Below are 24,421 nucleotides of genomic sequence, written 5' to 3' on the forward strand. Positions count from 1 at the left end.
AGCTTTTTCGAATGTTATATTAGTTATACTATATCATATCACCTTCTTAACAGCCTTGTCTGCATTTTCGTGAAAAGATTTTTCTTTAACAGGCAAAACTATACATCATTCATATTTATTAGAATTTTTTTATACCTTAGCCACCAATAAATTCCATATAATCATAGGCGTACCCGGTTATCACTTTTTGTGAATATCCTTTTAAGCTAATAAAAAATATCCCTCTTAGTCCTTAACCCATTCCCTGACCCCCAAAAATATATGTATATATCTTAAATAATAATTTGAAAGAAAGAATGTAAAAGTTGATATTTTTTTATAAAACTATTCATCATAATTTATACATCTTTGGAAAAAGTATTTATATATAAAAAAAGTGAACCAAAAATGTTTTTTATGAAATGGAATATACGCCAAAGAGTCTTAAGACAAAAGTGAAATGTATTATAATTATTAATAATAGATCCATAAAATTACTAAATAATATAATATATTAAATATAATTTTTTTATAAAGTGAGTAATTTTAAATTATTTATCTTAATAAAAGTAAAATATAATTATAAAACTATTGATAAAATTAAATAATAAATTAAATAAAAAAATTAAAGCACAATACAAACAGTGGAATATTATATGTCGTAGATTTACAATATATCTTATTTTATCAATTATCATATGACAATCAAGTAATTTTTACCAATTTAGCTAATTATATATTTTACAGAAAGCTATAAAATATTGATAAGGACATCAGAAAATATCTTTTAAAGACATTGTGGGATGAATAATATGAAAATTAATTTTTAAAATCATTTTTATATAAATAAATAGATGGAGTAAAATAATTGAATGCAAATTGTTGCTATATTTATTATCAAAGCATTGATTAGTAAAATTTGTTAAAATATTAACTGTAATATATTCTCTAACTGTCAAATATGTCTGTAAAAGTGGAATTTTACCTAGTATTAATTCTATATAATATAGGAATAACAACTATATGTCTACATTTTATAAATAAATTTCTTATACTTGTATGGAATAAATTATTACCATTCTTTTAACTGTCAAATATGTCTGTAAAAGTGGAATTTTACCTAGTAATAATTCTATATAATATAGGAATATCAACTATATGTCTACATTTTATAAATAAATTTCTTATACTTGTATAAAATAAATTATTACCATTCTTTTATATAAATGTATATACAAGTAATTTTATATTTTATATAAACTAATAAAAATAAATATCATATTTGTTCCAGACTTATTTTTTCCCCCAAAATGCTGGGGACGAAGCCCCCAGTAATTTTTTAATCCCCCCATTAGAAAAATCCTGGCTATGCCTATGATATAATTAAAACTATACACTCCTAATATTCTTATTTCTAAAATATCAATCAGGCCTCGTCAATAGAATATTGATGCCAACACCTTCAAAGACTTATATCTACCCATATTTTGCCGCTTTGAGGGCAATATTACCATTATTAATGACACCTTAATGGTACTCCCTTCATATATTTTAAAAAGAACGACCTAGATTATTAATGCTCTACTGCCAACTGTTAAAATATTGTGAAGACTTGTATTTTAAAACATTAATTCAATTGAAAACCCTCGCATTCACAATGATGCATTATTAGAGTATATTGTTTGGCATGTATATGAGTTTACTGATAGAATGTCTAATCCTTTTAAATTAATTCAAAATGATAGTAATAAATTATCCAGAAATAGTTTTGTTTGAAAAATAATGTCTATGGTTGTGTGAAATATTTAGATTTGATCGATGTGCAATATTATTGTATTATAATAGGTCTATAAGTATCAACTTTAGCAGCAATACATTTTGCCCTACTTCAACTAAATATTCAAGATAACCCCCAATATATCTATCCTACCCCTACCCTACTACCTCCTTAAATGCCTAATCCCTCAAAAAAATTGGAATCAAACTTTCCTACCCCCCCCCCACCACTCCCACCTCATGTAAATGCTATTCACAAGGTTAGGGTAGTCATTCTCTACATAGAGTTACAAGGTTTCTACCCACCAGGGAGGCTCGTCTATTATTATTATAGTAGGAATTCTATACAGAGGACTCTAAGCCCCCCTCCACCGCAAAAGTCTCCCTGATATTTTTCCATCAACACTCACAGAACCCGCTACCTCAAATCCCCCCCCTCCCCATAATCAAATCTCAAAAGATCTTTTACAATTTTAAAATTTCTTACATATTATAAAAAAAATTAGCATTATTAAATAATAAATAATTACTTTTAGAAATAATATTTAATTTATTATTTTACAAATAAATTGTAAAAAAAATTATTAATTAACATGTTTAGTTTGTTTTAGTTTAAATAAAGATTAGACGTTGTATCTATTAAATATATAAATTTCAAAATCCTCCTTCTTTCTTCTAGTGATGGATCTCTTTTAACCAACAACACATACAGGCACTACATTTTTTTTTGGAAGTAGAGTAAAATTCTTCTATAATTTTAAATTCAAGTATTTTTATCAATATTATTCCTAATTCTTCTAGAGATCTTTAAAGTTTAATTATCAATTTATAAAAAGTATTCTATTTTATAAAGAAGACAAGATATTTCCCCAGTATTTCTTAATCAATGATTTTAAAGAAACAAATTTAGAAAATATCTAAAAAATATAATCTCGATAAATAATTTCCTTGAATTACAAAAATAAGCTCAACGGGTTCATTTTTCTATAATAAATAAAACTAACTATATAAATAGAACATTTTTAATCTGAAAAATATAATAAAAATAATAACTACTATGGTACTTAAAAATTGAGCATTATGTTTGTTCATAAGCTTAGCCGGGGGGGGGGAGGGGGGGGCAGACCTCCACTTCGGAAATTTGTTTGTTCTCGTAAATATCATCTTAAGCTTATAAAAAAATTTCACCCACACACCTTTTTCTACTCTCCCCCAAAGATGGTATACAATATATAACTTTAAAGAAGAAATGTGAAAGAAAAATTAGTTAAAGTTGATAACCTTCTAAAACAACGAATATAATTAAAAAAAATTTAAATGTGAAAATCGAAAATAAACTTTAAAAATATTTTAGTTATTGAAATATTATTATTTAAAATTTAATTGTGTATATACTTTTTATCATTTTTCTTTACTTGAATAAGATATCTTTTTTAACCTTACCAAATCTTAAATGTTTAACTTTTTATTTAATTTTTAAAAGTTATTCTTACTTACGAAAATAACATTTTATACCAATTGTTATTCAAACAAATATTATTTGTTTTTATAATATTACTTATAATTAAATGAAAATAAATAAATATTTAACATAGGCTTGAAAATCTAATATAGCCAAAGGCCCACAATGGATTCTAAAGTCTTCCAATAAAATTTAAGAGTAAAACACACCTGATAGTCCCCCCCCCCCCGAATTATCAAAATCCTAGCTTTGCCTATGTGTTCGTTCATTATTTTAATTTAAGCAATATATTTTTTTGAAGTGATAAATATGTTTAAGAATAATGATTATATGAATAGATATTAAAACATTATTTATGTTTTATTTATATTATAAAACGTAAAATAAACATTTCCATAATTTACTCAGTGGATGGAATTTTATTTGGTAGGTAGTGTTATTGAAAACCCCATTTTAAAAACGGCCTGATTAAAATTTTAGCCACTATATATGTAAGCCTGAAAATTTGCGGAAAGATGGCAAAATCGTTTGGACCACTATTTACCAAATCTCGAGGCTTCATAATATTATTTTGAGTAAAGACTAAATCATGCCTTTATTATAAATCGGGTTGTTCAACAACACTATTGACTGGGTGATAAAATATATTGTATTTTATTCCTTTAAAATAATTTTATATAAATATGTATGATTATTATTTTCAAAATCAAAAGTATTTTATTAGTATTTTTTTTTTAAAATAATAATTAATACTTGCCCAACATACATAATTTCATTTTATCATTTCTCATGTTCATCTCTGCTTTGTATTTTGTATATTTTACCTTAACATAATGATTTATTATATCTCTTAGCCTACCATATATATGCACAATAAAGAAACAAATGCATCCTTTATTTTTAATTCAATTGATTCATTTAACATCATGCTCTTATTTTTTTTAAATTTTCTTTAGAAAAAATTTATATCTTAGAAATATTAAAATTTAATTTTGTTCACATTTTTTGAACTCTCATCAACTGTCAAAATATTCTCTTATTATATTTATATATTTTTAAAAAATATCTACATAATAAATTGCTTAAAAATAAGTTAAAAAAAATATATCTACATCATAATAAATTGCTTAAAAATAAGTTTTTAAAAAATATATAAAATATTAAAGATAAACGATTATAAATTTATTGAAAATATTTAAATTTAAATCCTCTATTTGGTAAGAATTTAAATATGATATATGTGACAAATTGGGAATCAATTGGAATGGTATAAATGCATTTGCTGCCAATCCATGTATAAATTTAATAACAAATAGGGAGTATCATTCTTTCTACTCTATGAATGCCTGTTCAGAAATTGTAGAGAATTAATAAATATAAGATAGAAAGAAAAAGTTAATGAATATTAAAAAAAAATTCTCACTTTTCAACTAAAATAAAATCCGATTAAATAATTAAATATATAGGAAAATTATTCTCAATGAAGAATGAAATATAAATAGAATATAAATGTCATGATAAATTTGGTTTTATATCTTATTGAAAAGATTTTCCAATATGGAAAATGATAAATTAAATTTATTAAAAATAAAAGCTAATTTATTATAATACCCAAAATTCTTATTCTAATAATTATTCTCAAATCTTTACTCTTATAATAGCCATTCCAAGCCACTCATGGATCGGGCTTTATTAATCTTATACTTTAACTTTATTTTGTAGACATTGGAGTAAAATATCAGAAATCAGATGTAAAATAAATCAAATGCGACATAACAAAAATACTTCAAACTGATTGATTAGATTTATATTTAAAAAAAAACATGGGTTAGTTTAAAAATTTTGAAACAATTAGTAGGCAGTTATATTTAGCTTGTTAAATAATCTAACAATGACGGGCGTATTGGTTAAAAATTTGCATTACAGGACGAAGCCTACCAAAAGTAATGTAAAAAAAGCCTTAATTTGAAGCACCATAAAATTAAATGATATTGATACTTTCTTAAATATAACAAAGTAACTGATATGAATAAAAAAAAGAAGTCAAATAATTAATTTCTATCTTCTCACACTATCGAAAATCGTGCCTTTGCAGGCCAAAAGTCCGTATAAAATTTAGTCACAATTTGAAAATGCCTGAAAATCCTAATCCGATCTTCATTTTTGTACTGTTGATCCAGGCTATTTCCTAAAGAAAGGATAACCGATCATGGCACTTTTCTTTTATAAAATAAGTATTGTCTATCAAGGCCTTCAAAAATTAGAATCGCTGATCAGAAAAATTTACGAAATTTGGATGGAATCTATGATCGTTGATCCTTTAACAATTCTATATTTTTCATATTAGAATATAAGGTAATATGACGAATCAAAAATATATATTTATAGAATAATTTTATACAATAATATATAAGAAAATATGTAGATATATTGCTATATTTTTTGATTAAAATTTAATAATTGATATTTAACAGCTGTCATAATTTTCTAACAAATTTAACTTTTTTTATGGTAGCTTCAGAATATTCACAAAATTCATGTACAAATGGTTATATTTACAAAACTATGTTCAAGATTTTCTAAATTTCTAACTGGTGCATCAGTTGGTGCTGGATTAGCATTAATTACATATGGGTTATATAACAAGGATAAATTTGTAGCATATGCTCAGTGGAATATTGAACAATCATGTACCATTAGATGGGATGATAATTGGGACAAGTAACTTATAATCATGAAATTTTATTTATATTATATTAGAAGAAGCCCTTCAAATATGATAAAGCCGCCAAAAAATGAAAAGGAAAAAGAGATAAGAGAAGAAAAGATTTTGAGATCCATGCCATCCTCTTCTCGTTATTTATTTCTTATACGACATGGTCAATATAATTTAGAAGGTTCATCTGATTTTGAACGGGAACTAACTTCTTTAGGTTAATTAATTTTTCTTAAGCATATATAATAGTAACAGATATTTTGTTTTATAGCTTAATTATTATTAAATGTATATTTATAGACAGTATGGTATTATAGGAAATACCCTCTTATAAGATCAATAAATATTAATTAATGAGAAAAATTTATTCATAATGTTATGATAAATTTTAAATATATTAGTAAATTATATACTTATTCTTTATTAGTAATTATATTTTTAACATCCTTTTTTCAATTTTGCTAAAGTTTTCACAATATAAGAAGAACTCATAATATTTTTTAACATTAATTTGCATTTTAAAAGGTAACACATATATATATATGTACTTTATTTCAAATTAGATTTTTTTCCTATACAGTTTAATTTTATTTTACATATTTATCTTTGCTTTATAAATAATTTATTAAATTCGAATCCTTGCAATCTTAAATTGTAAAATTTAAAGATATTTTTTTTATTTTTCTAATGATTAAATGCAGACCGCCAAACCAGGATAAGTATCAATGGATTTTTTTTTTATGATTAAGATATTTATTTTTGCAATAACTTAATGACATCCTAACATTTTACACAAACCATTGGCTGATACTAAGATAATTTATGTTTTTTAAAAGCAGGCATAAAGGGATAGGAAAATCCTCCCTCCCATCAGAAAGTTGCCTGTTCTTTAAAATATTATTTTATGCTAATAAAAATTCTCCCTTAACACCCCCCCCTCCCCTACCCAATGTATATACAACATCTCTATAAACAATAATTTGAAAGAAAAATAAGTAAAAGTTAATCATTTTTAAAAATAAGATTATAATTCAAAAGTTATAGAAAGAAAGCATTTTTATATAAGCTTAAAAATTAAAATTATTTTTATAAAAATGTAACATAGCCAAAGCTAGTGTTGTTAAATAGATTTAAAAATGGCTAACCCAATATTTTTAAAATATTATGCAAAGTATTCTGTTATGAAGTGTATGTAATATCATTTTGGCTGATCTTAATTTAAAATTGACTAAATTGAGTCATTAAAGTTCTACAATAAGTGGGCATAAAAACCTCAGTGTAGAAAATCTTACCTAATAGTGGCCCCTCCCCTTAGGAAAATCCTGGATACACCTATGGTGAATTTTTTTTTGTCCTTGTTCACTGAAATTAGTTAAAAATTTTCTTGCCAAATTTAGGAATTGTTATCAAATTTGCCTGTTCTAGATGCATACTATTTTATGACATATATTATTTAACACAAAATAATTTATTTTACTTAATTGCTCAAAATTAAAAAAAAATATTTAAGGTTAAGGGTTTGTAATGAATTTCACAGATAATTTTTCTTAAAATCATAGAGCATTTTACAAAGTAAAAATTTTGATTTTCTCATCAAAATTTTTTTATTTTTCTTAGAAGAAATACTATCACTCAAAAATTTTTGCTACTAAATATTTTATTTTTAAATTAAATTTACAAATGAATTGTTAAATTTTATTTTTTTAGCTCATTCCAAAGTTTTTTAAGTTTGCCATGGATTTTTAAAATATTCACTGAGAAGTACACTATTGGGATCACTATTTAAACTTCTGACTATATTTTACATTGTGTTGTGTCCAGTTTATAAAATTGAATTTTTCATATTGTTATTTTCGACCAAGGTTAGTTCAGTAGTACTCTATAAAACTATTTCTGGTAAGAGAAGTTTTAAAATAGAAATAATAATAAAATTAGCTTATCTATTTATTGTCTCACAAAATCTATTTTTTTTGCCTCAGCCCTAGCCAATGGCCCAGTGGTAAAAAAAAACTGTAGGATCAAGACCAGTGCGGCATGACCAAACTTTATCGCAAGTTGAAATGGGATTAGGAAATTATATCTCAAATTAAATATATTCACTAAATAAATTTTAAGTGTCAAATTTTAACATTCACCAATCACATCACGTGAATTGCACATTGCTAGTCCAATCCAACTAAACCCTTGTTGATAGGACTCGATCTGGAATTTTTTTGGACTCAACAATTCCTATTAATATTTTTAACGAATATATTTTTTACTTGGATCAAGTCGCATTTCTGTTCTTTCTTTTGTTCATTATTTCATAATTCTTTATTTCGTTGAGTGACATTTCTTTTCGATCATTTAATTTGTTTGCATATCTTCTCTCTACCCCGTTTCCTGTTTATGTTGCGTACGTACCAGTGTTCAGGCCAAAACCAGATCATCCTTTTTGAATTGTAGCGTCTGCATCTCGCTGTTTACAGTAATGTCTGATCTGCTTGGTCGTAATTGAGCCTACACTTATCTTGTGTTCGAGCATCATTTCATCTGACTTAGTTCCAGTTACTGGGTTTTTGCTCATCCTGTAATTTTTCAAAAATTGGCAAAATCTATTTTGGTTCTATTTCGTTTTATGGTCTATGACTATGTGTTTCTTCTGTCCGATCCGATCTTTAGAAGCTGGGTGGCAAGGCAAAGTAAGCGCCTGCTTTTTATTACGCTTCACCTACAAAACGCAAGCAATTCGTTAGAGCTAAACTGGGACACATTTTCCTAGGTTTTTAGGATTTCCAATTCTTGCGAATACTTTGATTAGCTTTTCTATTACTACTTTTGTAGTTATCCTCTTCATCCTTTCTACCTCAACTCACCATGACTGGCTATCTACTAGTATCAAATAATAGTCGTTTTGTATTGGATCCATAATGTCCATATGTAGATCCATGGTTCTTCCGTAGGTTCCCATCTATTCAACGGAGCTTACCTTGGCTCCACTGCATTTTTATTGCATTCATAGCAGCCTTTTCTTGATTTTCTAATTGCCATCAGCTCCGGTCAGTAAACATTATCATTTGTCATTTCTAGTGTATCGTAAGATTTTAGTACCACTATCATTTCCTTGATATAATTGATTGTTCATTTATTACATAGAATAATTTATTTTACAAGGTTTTTAAAATCTTTTGATCCTGCTAAAATTGGATCTTTCCTTGTTTTTTTTTCTATGATCTTTAGTCGTTATTTCGGTAATTTGAAATTTTTTTCCATGAGTTGAGATTTTATACTCGTTGCAGGTAATTTCAAATTTCCCGTCATTGCCTGTGAATAATAAGGCCAGTTGACATTTTGCCGTGCACTTCGTCAACGAGAATGGAAACATGGACGAGAGTTTATTTTTTAAATGGCCAGGCCTTTTATTTCACTATAATATTTGGCGAAATTTTAATAAATACCTCAACATCGGGTATAGAAGATTACTAAGTGGTAACATTTGTATTTAATCAGTTGAGACGATAAATCTCAAAAGCCATGTTGTTGCAACTAGTTTTTGAAAAAAAATATGTTGTTGCGATAGTTATAGGTAAAATAGTCATATTTGGATTGAGCAATTAATTTATTGTAAGAATAATTCTCCTCGTTGGTACCGCTGCCGAAATTTTTCGTGAGATGAGAAGCCTGACCATACAACAGAATACACCATCGTCCGCGTTTCTATTATCGCTGATGAAGTAAATGAATTTTTAGATTATAATTTTAGGAACGAAATAACGTCAATGTTATAATTATAGAGGAAAATAATGTAAGCCTAGTTTTTACTTAAAAAATTCTACCATGACGTAGCCTAAACGCGTTGAACTTTTTAAAATCGTGTAACATTAAATGTTATTTTTACACTACACGCATATGCTATTTTTTTTTAAAAAAAATCTATATTGCAAATTAGACTAAGAATATAACCGAACTATCGCGAATTGATTATTCATTATGGCTAACACTCAAAATAAGAATTAAAGAAATTTCAGACCTTCGCGAATAAGAATTAAAGAAATTTCAGACCTTCGCGAATAAAATTTTGAGCATTGAAGTCATTCTTTTTATTTGGGATCATCAGCTTGGAAAAGAAAATAAATATCTATTCTTTTTAGAATGATTTACGAATATAATTTCAGTAGCAAAGTCTACAATTTTTCTTTCTTCTTTCTTTCATTACTTATCGCTCAAGGTTATAAAGATTGGAGAAATAATAAATATTAATCATTTTTTTAAAAGTCAAATACTCCTATAATTAGAATACCAAAATTATGCTCAAATATTAGACCAGTTGCTAACGAAATATTCAAATAGCCATTTTTTTAAAAAAAAATTACTAATCGACGAAGGGAAATTAATATATGAAAAATGAAGTTAATAAAAAAAATATATTAAAATGCCATATTTTATTTGCTTTTTATCGTAATTTTTTTTTCCATTTCAAATCACTTTTAAAATTATATATATCTTGCATGAAAGATATATTAATAATTGAATTTAAAAGATCAAACATGTTGCGTGTTTCGTGATTCACGAACCCTTAGATAAGTCAGGAGCCCGGTGCTGGCGCCCATAATTAAATTGTATATTATGGAGCGAATCAAAGTTTAACAACTTATGAATTGCAAAATGAATGTATAGTGTTCATGATGGTAAAAATAGAAATGCGGCTGAGACAAAAAGAATTGAATCTTTAAAAAATGATTATAAAAGGAATAAAGTAGAAGAAATCAAATTTACGGAGGATGTCTGTATAATATACATAGGGCTGTGATAGCAGCATGAATCAGGAAACAGCATTTTAACGCGATTCAGGAGAGAACATTATGATGTAACTATATGATTTAAAATCCGAACCTAAACCCCTTTTTAGTTTAGGTTCATGGGATTTTTTAATCAAATTCATTTATTCAAGGTATGCACATTAGAGATCTGCAAAGTTAGGCCCGGCCCATACTCGGCCCGACCGACCCGGCCCGAACGGGCTTCGGGCCGGGCCTAATATTTTAAAAAAAATTCGGGCCGGGTCGGGGACCTTAGAATTTTTTTTAAATATATCTAAATTTATCAATTTTATATTGAATTTTTTATTTAAAAATAAAAATATCTGATCTTAGTTATTGAAACTAAACGACATATAACATATGTCTTTTATTTTGAGTAATTATAAAAATGAATTTCTATATAAATAAATTCGGGCCGGGCCGGGTCGAGTCGGTAAATTTTTTAAAAAAAAATTTCGGGCCCGGCCAGGCTTGAAAAATTAGGCCCGATGCAGATCACTAATACACATTATACATTGTTCTCTTATTTTTAATGGGCAATATAAATATATGGCTAAGAACATTTTATAAAATTTTAGGTTATAGACACAAACCATATAAAATATATGTTTAAAAAATATATATCATCTATTCTGTATTTGTAATAACTATTTCGGGGGTTTCACTTGTGGTATGCATTTTGGTAAGTTATGGGACTAGAATGAAATTAAAAGGTAGAAGGGAAGTAAGATTGGGGGGGGGGGTAGGGAGAAAAAATTAAAGAGCGGCAAAATTATCAGTAAGTTTATAAGACACTAAGTCCTAAACAGATATAATTATATTTTATAGGAGCCGACTCGGAATTGTATCTATCATTTTAGGTCTGATCTATAATCATTCCATTTACATTTAAATCTTTTGGTACTGACCTGCAAGTTTCTGATAAATAATTTTAAACTTTTTAATAATAATTTTAGAAAAGACAAAAGGTTTTATAAAAAAAATTTTTAAGTATAAAATTAATATTTTTCACAGTTATATGTTAATTTCGTTTATTGATAACAATAACATATTTGGTAAGCTAATTTTTTTAATTATTATATATTCTTAAGTAAATAGATGGTAACCGAAAAATATTGGCCCTTACCTATAGTCAGAAGAATAAGAAATATATATATAATTTTATATTTCCATTCTTCCTTTTCCTCTTAATGAATAATGCTGCATTTACAGTAAGCGCGCGAATTCACGGCGAAGTATACAAAATATTATCTTTGCATTCATTCCAGCGAATTCGCTCTAACTATGAGCGAGGGACAAGTGTGACAATTTTAAAAAATAATTAAAATAAAATAATACTAACATATTTCTCTCTTTTTTTATCATTTTTTTTTAAAAAGATATTTATTGATTAATTTATTTCATTGAATTATTATTTATGATTTTTTTTTAAAAAGAAACCCCATTTTATTTTAATAATATATCTTTATTTAAAAAAAAATTTTCATTTTTTATGACATTTTTATATAATATAATTAATATAATTTTTTTACATGACAGATATAATATGAATTTCTAAACCCGTTAACAAAATAAAATAAAAATTTAGGCCAAAATCAAGCCCAAATAACCGGTGAAAGACTGAGGGAATTCAATCACCCTTTCGCTCGAATCTTTCATTCTTCCATGACGCGAGCCAAACAAACAGCCGAATTCATCCACAAAAATTTCCCTGGTTTCAAACAAACATTTATTTATCATTATATTTTTAAATGGTTGGCATTCCTTAATTTTTGTTAAAAAAAACATTTTCCCACATTTTTCTCTTAAACTGTTACCTTTAAAAACAGTAAAAGTCTTATATATCTCTACTCGATAGTGTTTGACAGAACCAACAAATAACTAAGGATAGTTGCATTAAAAATAAGATTGGTAACCAAAATTTTAAAGTTTAAAAAAATACAGGGTTTGGTGGTAGCCTTAAATATATAACTACTCCCGTAATAAATAAAATTTTATTTTGTTTCATGATTATTATATTCGAATTAATATGTAATATTTTAAGATGCTAGGTAATAGAGACAATTTTTTTTTTAAAAATAAAAGAGAAAACGCCTAAATATTTTTTTTATTTTAAAAATAATTACGACATTATTTTTTTGTTTTGTAAAAAAGTTGATCGCTTGCAATACTTTAAAAAATAATTACAAATATTTTTTGAAAACTCTCTTTAATATATAATTATAGATCAATTAATTGTCGAATACTTTTTATATATTTTTTTTTAGTTGTAAAAATGAGAAATGATTTATTTATTTTCTTTAGATATGTGACAAGGAAGTAATTTATTTTATCGTTTTAATTCGAATGTAGAGGAGAAAGAAATACCAAAAATTATATGACAGCGTTTGCCGTTGTTTTCGAATAGAAAACTTAAACTACGAGAGCACAAACTATTTACGCAAACATTTTTCTACTTGAATGAGGTCTTAAAAATACTTAATAAATAAAATTTCTATTGATCTATATTTGTTTTGAATTTTGGAATTATTTTTTTTACTTTCATTTAAAGTCACTCTAAATCTTAATTCTCAAAAAAATGTTTTTAAATAGCTTTATAACATTATGTATTCTTAAAATAACATTATAAATAATTAAACAATTATATTTATAAAATATGTTCTAACTAACCTATATGACCTACATGCGATTTTAATTTTAGATATATATTCTTTTTATACCTATCTGAAAATTTCAGACGCGTGCTCAGCAGAAGTAGGGCAAGGGGACAACCCCTCCCTTCCCAGACTAAAAATGCAGATGCCGGCTAAGATTTTTTTCAAAAATATTACTGTAATTAATTTATATTTTATAATAATCATTGCTACCTCTTGTCGCATATATATTTCAATTTACATTTATTTATCACACTCACAGCAGAAATAAATCGTAACTTATTTAATCTTTGAATATCGATTTCAAATTTTCCTTTGCGTTATATTTATCTACCATTTAAACTTTTCCACTGCAAAACTAAAGTATAATATTTCAAAAAAATTAATATTCGATGTTTGCATTTTATTTAAAGAATGGATATATTGATTGACCCCCATTTTTTTAATCAGTATTAATAAGAATCAGAATCCTTACTCTATCAGGGATAATGGGGCATATTACAAGATATGTATCCTGTTTGGTCCAAGATATGCTGGAAGAAATTTAGTCAAGCTCAACTGTCTTGTTAAGACTCCAATTCAGATGATACAAAGATGCTGGAGGAATCTTTTTTTGACATCCATGAAAAACAAATTGTTAATCTTTGAAAAAATTAAATGGGAATGCCCCAGAATGAAATTTATGATGTTTTTAATAATCTCATTTTATAAAAATTAATGAAATAAATTTCGAACCAGAACCATGTTCTTCATCTTAACTGATGAGGCAATAGATATTGTAGGCATTAAGCAGATGCCATTGTGCACACGATATATTAATCTTATTTAATATTTGAGTATCTTAAAAGTTCATAGTCAATGCATCCCCTCCAATATTATTAAAGAGTCAGTGAAAGAATACTATAAGATAAAATTTTTTATCCCTTATAAATCAAATGAATGAAAAATTCATGATTCATTAGGCAGCACTTACATATCTGCAAATATTATCACCGCAGAATCTATTTCAAATCTTGGCAGATTTTTATTGTAAGGATATTAAACTATCCCTTGATGCATTACTTGCTGAATACCAAATGTGATGTAAAATATTAACTATGGTTGATAATGTTCAAAAATGCGATAGATGCTTTTTATTATTTCAGACACATTTGAAATTTTTTCCTAATATATTAAAATTATTATATATTTCTACCAATGAAAGAACATTTTCTTCTTTTAGTAAAAAAAATACATGAGAAGTACTACCTCTGGAAAAATAAAGATTGAATAGGCTAGCCCTTTTAAATATACATACTGATGAAAATTCAATTATAGAGGACATTTGAAACAATGAAACTCATCTATTATGTTTATTACGAATATATTTAAATAGAAATATTAACGAAGATAATAAGAATTTAAATTTTGGTTTTTGTAAAAATAAAAATATCAATTGCTATCGATGAAGATAATTATAATATATTTTCTTTTTATTGGGGTATAAAAAAATTTTTAATTAAAAAATTTCTAATGTATATAATAATCTTATAGATATATTTATGGTTATTTATAATATAAAATGCATACTTTTATTTATAAGATACATTATAATTATCTTTAAAAATAGCGTCATCTATAATTAATTTTTTTATTCCTTAAATTATAAAAACTAAATAAAATTTAAATTCTTATTTTCCTAATTAATATTTTTGCTTTAATATTTAAATATATTTGTAATAAACATATTTGATGAGTTTCATCGTTTCAAACGCCCTTTATAACTAATTTTTTTATTCATAAATTATAAAAAACTAAATAAAATTAAAGTTTTTACTTTCTCCATTAATATTTTTACTTAAATATGTAAATATATTGGCAATAAACATATTTCATAAGTCCATCGTTATAAATGGGACACTTTCTAAAAAAATTTTTTGTTTTACCACACTTAAAATATATTTTAAATAAATTTTGCATTTTCTTAAGGAGAATTTTAAGCGCTACATTATGATATATTATTTGTTACTATAGACCCAAACTATTTTGAGTATTTTGAGATTCGTTAAAAATTGAACTTTGAAGGCACATATACGGGATATATTAGAGCTAGGGCATTAAGATTTAGATTAATATAAAATATACAATCTATTTAACCTTCTTACCAAATTGCCCGAATCACTTGTCGATTTGTCATCGAATTACCCTATAGGCCGTTTAAAATTTGAGTTCTATTCACCCTACAAATGCTCGCGTCATTTTTTTTTACGGGAACCAAATTTTTTATCATATTAAAATTTATCGACTAATCTTATATTAAAATATTGTTCAAAAAAATATATCGATTCTCAAAGATCAAGAGAATCAATCGGTAAACTATATTTATTTTTTAAAAAAATAGATAATAACATATAATTTCTTATAAAAGCAAAAAGGAGGATATCTTGACAAATTATTTAAATTTAAAATAGAATAAAATAATATTTAAAAGTAATCTAAAATTGTAAAATGTGTTTGTGTATATTTTAGTTTTAAAATAATTTATCAATAAAATAATCTATAAAATTAGGCGAAAGGTTAAGTATAGCCGTTCTGTTCATTTTGGTTTTTAGTTTATTTTATAAAGGTTTTATTCCATTTCGGTTTTCATGAAGAAATTAATATCGGTTCGATTTAGAATATATATGACGGTTCTTTTCGGTTCATTTCTTTTATAAATTTGATATTTAAAAAAAATTAAACAAGCCATATAATCTTGGGGAAAAATCTTTTTTAATTTATATTTGTATAATTCCTTATTTAATTTAAAGAATTTGCTTTATCTTTATTAAATTGAGTATAAAGTAAAAACAAAAACTTGGTATTGATTGATATGAAAATAATGGCGATTTAATTGTAAAAAAAATTTTAATTTGAAAAAGATACGATTTTAAATTGGCCCCAAGTAAAATTAAAATTTCAATTAGGTTAATAATTTAAAAATATTTTTAAAAACCCTTACGAACTGGGTTAAACTGATTCAAAAATATTTATAACAATTTGGTTCGCTCTTTCTATATTTTCTTTACAACGGTTACGGACAGAAAATTATAACGGTTCGTACCAGTTTCTCGGTTCGATTTCAAATCCTGTATAAAATAGTCCAGGATAATCATAAATTATTTATTCTCTAATTCATTAATTAAATATATTTCGAGCATACGCCAGATCGCGTTGTGCTTCCTTTTTTTCCTAAACGAGACCAATCAACTTAGAGATTCAATAGCATCATTATTATAATGACCAATTTTTATAGGTACCACTCAAAAGGTTTTTTTAACCTCTAAAAAAAATTTGCTAACTTTATGGAATATTTATTTTTTTACATGAAGAAAAATTAAAAATCGGTCCGAAAGTATATTTAAACGAAATTTTGTAAGAAAAGTAATTATAGGAGTCAGTTTAAGATCCAGTTATTTTTCATAGAATCGACCAGGTTATTTATCCGTTATCGGTTTATCCATAACATTTTTTTAAAATTTAATGTAATTTAGGCCAATATATTAATTGAGTTATCTCAAGCGACTATGAATGAAAACAGTTTGTGAGGCGAAAATCTAGTTTTAATAATATTGTGATTATATTTTAAAATTCATAATTTAAAATATAATATTTATATATATATATAAATATTCAAAGATTTGCCTCTTGTAAGTTGCGATTTGTTACGAGAAGGCGCCCCCGTGCCACCCGAACCCGCCATAAAGCACTGGAAACCGGAAGCTTCAGTTAAAATGATTTCCGTTTATATATTGACGCCTTGCGTCATTTAAAATTGCCAGATTCCTTTTTTTTTTAAAAATGGAAGAAAATTAATTCCCTTCTCACCTTCTTATTTGGAATTTATTTTATATAAAATAAATTTGATATATATTTTCGGTTTTATATTAATAGTAATAGAATTATCAGTAACAATAAACTTGGCAAGTTATTTATATTTTAGGAATGATTTGATGATTATTATTTTGTTATTTTTTGCTATGTGTTATAAATTTTCTAGTGCAAAAAAGTTGTTAAAATTTGATTTTCGTTTTTAAATTTTCTGTAAAAATATTGCGAGTTTTCTAAGTTTTATTTTTTTAATAATTATATCGTATCATATATAGTCCAATATAAGTTTTAATCAAAAAATATGTCATTCTAAAAATAAAAACCATAGCTTAAATTAGCGAAACCCCAAATTTTTGTAAGAATATGAAAAGATATCGGAGCAAGATTTGGACTAGATGGATAATGACCTTGCATTGATGATAATCACTCATCCTACATTGGTGATCTATCATTTCTGACATTTACCTTTGTACTAAAACTTACGCAAAATGATGAACTAATAATTTTGAGTTTTAATATTTCATATATATATGAAATCCTCACGTTTATCATCATTTATGTTATTTTCTTAAACTATTATTTGCTACTTTTTTATATATTAATAAGAAAAAATAATTATAAATAAAAAAAAAATATGATAATGTTATTTAATATTCAATGTTTAAATATTATTTAATTTAAAAATATAATATTTGTCTTTGAGTTTATCTTATATCATATTTATTAATTTATCATTTTCCCCCCATTTTAAATATTATTTCCTCTAGCTATGAAATACGTCTTCTTTAATAGAGATTGGCCCGAACCACATCGGGTTTTTCGGCTTAGTCCCCTTTATTATCTCTTTAACTTCTTTCATAATAATTCTTTATGAAGGAAAACTGCTAAATCTCCCTAATTATCATTAAAAAATATTTTTAAAACTTCCAATCGAGCACCTAAAAGTATTTTGCTAATTTCTCCCACCCAAAAATCTTTCTGGGCCAATTCAAGGTATGTTTTGATGATATTAATTACTAACCTAGACCGATGATTTATCCATTAAAGTGTGCATACATTGAAAGTCAACGAAATGTGACAGGAATTTAAAACTAAATACTTTTCAATCCCGTTTATTCCAGCCAATCAAATTGACTACAGCAGATTTTAGTCTATGTACACAAAAATGTATCCTCAATCTGGGTGAGTATTAATATCATTTGCCACTACAAATTGTTGAATGTGTGAATTTGTTATTTATACAAAAGGCACTTATATACAGGCCCGTCCAGGAGTTCTATATTATCCATATTGGATCTGGTCTGAATAAAATTGAGTTTTAATGTCTTTGATATTTTACATACTCAAATATAAAAAAGGTGGATTTCTAAAATAAAATATAATTCACACACAAAAAAAATAAATAAAAAAAAATTATACTCGAACCATATTGGAGTTTTTCCAGCAAGGCATTAGAATCGAAGCCGCTTTTCGAAAATACTTTCATAGGGCTCACCCGGAACAGACGCAGGATAGCTACGAAATCATCGTTTGCCACGCCAACGTTATACGCTACTTTGTATGCAGGTTTTAATATCTTTTTTTAATTAAGAAAAATATCTAGTGAATGGCATGTAAAACATAGGTTTGAAATGTAACATGGGCCCTAACTTGATTTCGACCTAAAATACAGTTAGAACCGTTTGTTTTTAACAGGTCATTTAATACGGCATTTCACATATAACCTGGTCAATAACTACTTAAGTGATATCATAGGTGCCTTCTTAGATATGATTGCTTATTTTCACGGAAATAACTATATTTTTCTTAAAAAATTCTTAATTTAAAATATTTTTTTAGGTATTTTTAAATATTATGAGTGTTTTTATATAATTTTGAATTTGAATTACTCTAATTTATTTCCTTACATACAAAAAAAAGGGTTGAAAAGAATCAAGTATTCTTTAATTATGGTTATAAATAAATATTTTATAAAAAGGGCCTTACAACTCCCGGCTCAAGCCTGGCTAAGGATGAGCCTGAATAACGGAAGCATAACCATGATAACGATTCGACCCGATGGTAGAGTTTTATTAAGAGCCCTAGGCGACTCTGGCCATATACCCGCTACCAAAGTCACTAACACTTGATGACTGAACGGAAAACTTAATTAAACTAGCTCAAATTATAAATATTTATATATTATTTTAGAGATAAAACTTTAAAAAAATTGATGGGGTGTTAATTTTAAGTAAATTAATTTGGCACCACATAATTAAATAATCGTTTTTTCTCTCTTTCTGTGAAACAAACAATATAATAATCTTAGATATGATATATATATATATATCATATCGGTGATAAATCCTTTATAATTTTTTATTTTTCGAATTACATTATCACATCCCATCTTTTTCAATCCTTATGAAAAAAAATTTTTTTTTAAAGAGTTAATAGAAAAAAAATTGGTAAATGATTCAATTTAAAGCTCTCTCCCATTATTTTTTTTTATAACATTCTGTTTAGTATATATATATCTCAATGGCACTCAAAAGAATGAATATTTTTTTTATATATACCCTATACAAATAAATATATTATAATTATTAAGACGCACATAATAGAATTTGTTTATGAATATAATAAAAAAATCATGTTTGATGATATTGCCAATTATTTATAGCTTAAAAAAATATTAAATGGGCCATTTGAATTCGCTTGTAATTTGTTATTATCGCTTACATTTTTGTGCAAAACAAATCTCAACCAAGAAGAACAAGATTTTAGGACGGTTGGTCCTTTTAGAATAAATATTGACATGACTATTATATATTATCTAAATTTTTGAGATTTTAGAGTGCTAGCTAAACCCGATTCAAATATTTAACCCTTTAAAGTAGAAAATCGCGCAAATTGTGATTTAAGTAAATGAAAGTGTTACAATTTATATATCATTTTGTAGCCTTAAGATTTTATCTAAGAAGATATTTTAAACCTAATATATTTCCATTGTTTTATATTTCTGAAATTTTTTTGGTGCTGTCGCTAGGAATAATTATTGCTTCTAAGTACAATTATAAATTTTAAAAAATTATCTTATTTTAGTATGCAAATAAAACATTTCGATAATATAATTTTTACGGAAAAAATGCAACTTTCAAATTAAGTCTAAAAGATATTACAATTTACTTGAATAAAAAATGATTTTAAATTTTGTCTTACGACAGAAAGAAAGAAATGTTTGTCTAGCAAATGTCTCTTTAAGGATATATTGATATTTTTAGAAACAATTTGATTATTTTAAAAATATTACTCTGAAAATGAATTATATTTGTTCCCAACCGCATTATCTTTATCAATTTCTATTTGGAAATATATATTGCAAACATTTGTTGCAACACTAAATGTCTAATTATTGGGATTTGTTTTTATTTTTCACCCTTCATTGCACAGGTGGGACTATGCAGACCTCAGTCATTTTAGAAACGTTATTCCTGAGATTTTTGCCTAATCATTTAGTAGTTTAACATTTATAGGTAATATATATGTGCAAAATTAATTTTGATTTTGTTTAATAGTTAATGAGTTATAAAGGTTTTTTGGAGCTCGGGGTCGGCATAGATCTTACCTGGTCATCTGTAACTTTTTTTCATCTGTTTTAGCCATAAATAAACTTTTTTATATATAATTTTATATAATTAAAAGTTATTTTATTTAAACCTTTGTTAAACATTCTACATTATCAATTTTATTTGTATATTTCATTGTGACATTTTAAAATAATTTATCACTTTCTTAACTCACTACAATCGCTGTCTTCAGCGTCTACATGAGCGGGAGGGGTAGGAACAGTTTGCATCCTATTTTTTTGAGGGGGTAGGGGGTAAGCTGCTCTAATGGGGGTAGGATAAATTTTTTGGGGGGTTATCTATTAAATTTTGAGATGAAATGGGACAAAATTTATTGCTGTAAAAATTAATACTTTTATTGTAGTATTATTATAATACAATTCATCGACCAAATCTATATATTGCAAACAATCATACACATTGTTTTCCAAATAAACTATCCTTTAAAATGTAATTTAAAAGATTTAGATATTTTAGCAAGCTCATAATGCCATAATAATTAATTCATTGTAAATAATGGAGGTTTTAATTGAATTTATTATCTAAAAAATAAATTATTTATATTCACAAAATATCGATAGTTGGTAGTAGAGATAAATTAATTTAAGTTATCCTTTATAAATTCTTTGAAAAGAGTATCAATAAATAAATAAGTGAAAATAGATAAAAAGATACCGCCGCCGAAGGCGGTGATTTTTTAGGGGGTAGGCTAAGGTTTTTGAAGGGGGTTTGCATCCAGTGAAAATCCTGTCATGTAGACGCTGGCTGTCATGTAATGATAAAATAACAGTTAAAGTTTTAATATATTTTTAAATATGAAAGCTACAAATTAATTTGATTATAAGATATAGTGTTTGTAATTTGGGGACTGAGGAACCTCAGCTAGTCTTGCGGAATTTTTTTTCTACCTGCACTACCAAGGGCTAATGATAAGGATATATTTTATTTTGTATTAGGATTTTTTTTAATTCAGCATCCATTTTATATTTTTGATTCTTTTTATATTTTATTTACGTTAAAATGGCAATAATTAAGTTAAAAGAACAATAATTATAATTTCATGAAAAATAAACTTTAAGATCTCATCAAGGAAATGGATTCCAAATATAGTACTAACAAGCTTAACATGGTCTTGGCGGCCTAGTAATTAAAAGAAAATTAATCTTATGTCAATTATTAGAAAATATTTTCTTTGCGTTAATCAGATTAAATGGTATTTATATATAATTTGAAGAAATATAAAATGGGATGATTATTTAGATTGTAAGTTCAATTTTAACAAGTTAATGATGGAGTGTTTTTTAATCAAGATATTTTTTGATACCTAGTGATCTGGAATAAAAACATGTAATTGTTCATTTTAAAACGAAAAAAAGTATAACATTCCAAATATAGGTGTATAGAAATTTTTAATAACTATTTTATTATAATATTCTTACTTAAACTATTTTTAATGTTTTCTTGTTAAGAAAAACACAGGTTTTTTTTTATATAAAAATAACCATTTAAAAGAACATTTAATTATTTTTCCTCGATAAATATAATTCATAAATAATGAGTATATATTTAATAAGAATCAAAAATATGTTGCCCCGCCAAATTTTTACATCAGCCCCAACACTTGGCTTTGGCGTGGTCAAAAATCACTGGTATTCTTAGTCGATAGGCAAGCAAACATTCCGCAGAGCCAGCTATGAATAATTTTGACATTATTTTAAAATAAACATTTAATTATAAAAATACCTTTTTTTTAAAAATTATATTCCGATTTATACGAATTGATGAAATTTACTGATGCACTAATTATAACTACAACCTACCCCTCTTACAGAATATACTGCCGAGATTAATAGGAACAGATATTCCTTCCTCTTTTATTGGGTAATTAAATTTAAATCATACATTTATAGATATCATTTTAGCACAGTTTTATTTAAACAAGCACATGTCTAATTTTTAAAATAACAACGATGATTATCACCAACAAATGGTTATTTGCTATTCCTAGACAAACTCATGAGGCCTGAAAGAGTTTTGTTTAGAATTTTGTTTGGAGGTTATAAATGGTATCTCATTATTTTTTTATTAGGAATATCATGTGGTTGTTATAGCATAATAGATTAACAAATATCGCGGTAAAAGCCCGCTATTTTTTTAGTAAGGGGGGAAGGGTGTAGGGTTTTCTTTGAGATAGGTTGTTTGCCTCTAACAAATTATCTGTCGTACTCGTATAGACGCTGACCAGAAAATAATCTACCTCTAATATATGGCTTCAAAGAGGGATAAATAATTTGTCCCAGTCCCTTTGATCAAACCAAAGGGATGATTTAAATTTCATATTAAAATAATAAGCTCGACTTAAAGTTTATGCTGTGGTAATCCTGATTAAAATATCACTCCTTCCTCTGTAATCGTCTTCCCACGAATTTTTTTAAATCAAGTGAACATTGATGGAATCCATTTATGTTCTTATGGGTCGGAATAGCTTTGTTAAAAAGCCCGATTTGGATTTTTAAAAACGGCCCGATTAAGATTTTAGCCATAATAATATCGTTTAAGCTAGTGTTGTTAAACGGCTCGTTTTGAGCCTATTTTTAAAACTAATTCAATATTTTACACCGAAAAATACTATGCAAACCTGAAGATTTTTTTCATAGAAGGAACAAGTAGACAAATATTAACGAAATCTTGAGGCTTCGGCAATATTTTTCTGGCTAAAATACTGAGTTAACCGTTTTAGAAAATCGACTCAAAACGAACCGTTTAACAACACTAGTATAAGCCTCAAGATTTATCAAGTAGAAGCCCAAACGTTTCTGCCATCTATGAGCAAAATCACCAGGGTAACACAATATTATTTTGAATATAATCTTATTCCGGCTGTTCGTAAAAATCAGGCTATTTCACAACACTAGGTTGGAATGTCAAATCGAACAAATAATAAAAGATTAAAAAGGTTATCTTGTTAATACTATAAACAAACTTGATAAGATCCTGGATGTTGATATATGCAGTAAAATTATGAATTAAATTTTTTTTATACTTGGGTAAAATAAAAATCTTATTTCTCTTACAAACTCTTAGAATGAATAAGCAATATATTAGGGCTGAATTGAAAACAGTATTTAATCACAAATTTTGATGGATGGCAAATAGTGGGTAAGCAGAGATTGCATTATAGTTAGTTGAGAAGAATAATTAGAATAAAATGGGAATCATCTATGTAGCAAAAAAATAAAATAATATTTAGTTACATCCGTTGGCTGTGCTTGGATCTTTGGGGACTTAGGGCGGATTTATATCGTAACCTTTATAAACACAGTTTATCTATTTACCAAGATAAAAGATACAAAATGTAACTCATTTTATATTCTGTCGTGCTAATTATAAATTTATAAAACTATTTTATATATCATATAAATTAATTACTTTTTTGTTTCAAGAAAGAAGTCTTTATTAAATCGAAATGTACATTTTTTTTAAAATAAATTATTTTTAAGTTTTTAATAATTTTTATACAAATAAAAATGAATGTCTTATTTGTTATCAACCAATGAAATAATATTATTCCATTCTAA

The 24,421-nt window shown here is 26.0% G+C and overlaps 1 protein-coding gene across 3 annotated transcripts; it reads left to right on the forward strand.

Moving 5' to 3' along the window:
• Positions 1-5,724: 5,724 nt before the first annotated feature.
• On the forward strand, positions 5,725-19,652 carry LOC135929508 (serine/threonine-protein phosphatase PGAM5, mitochondrial-like). Of its 3 annotated transcripts, none has more exons than XM_065466120.1 (6): positions 5,725-5,938; positions 5,981-6,150; positions 12,321-12,446; positions 17,044-17,132; positions 18,668-18,801; positions 19,214-19,652. In XM_065466120.1, exons 1-6 carry the CDS (start codon positions 5,763-5,765, stop codon positions 19,362-19,364), a joined length of 846 nt encoding a protein of 281 aa, XP_065322192.1. In that variant the 5' UTR covers positions 5,725-5,762; the 3' UTR covers positions 19,365-19,652. The 3 variants fall into 3 exon arrangements, with proteins under 3 accessions (XP_065322192.1, XP_065322190.1, XP_065322191.1); XM_065466118.1 differs by having other exon boundaries at positions 5,727-5,938; positions 5,978-6,150; positions 19,214-19,650; XM_065466119.1 differs by having other exon boundaries at positions 5,727-5,938; positions 5,978-6,150; positions 18,671-18,801; positions 19,214-19,649.
• Positions 19,653-24,421: the final 4,769 nt, after the last annotated feature.

Source organism: Gordionus sp. m RMFG-2023, chromosome 5 (genome assembly GCF_954871325.1).
Source record: "Gordionus sp. m RMFG-2023 chromosome 5, tfGorSpeb1-WG-v2, whole genome shotgun sequence".
Taxonomy (NCBI): domain Eukaryota; kingdom Metazoa; phylum Nematomorpha; class Gordioida; order Chordodea; family Parachordodidae; genus Gordionus; species Gordionus sp. m RMFG-2023.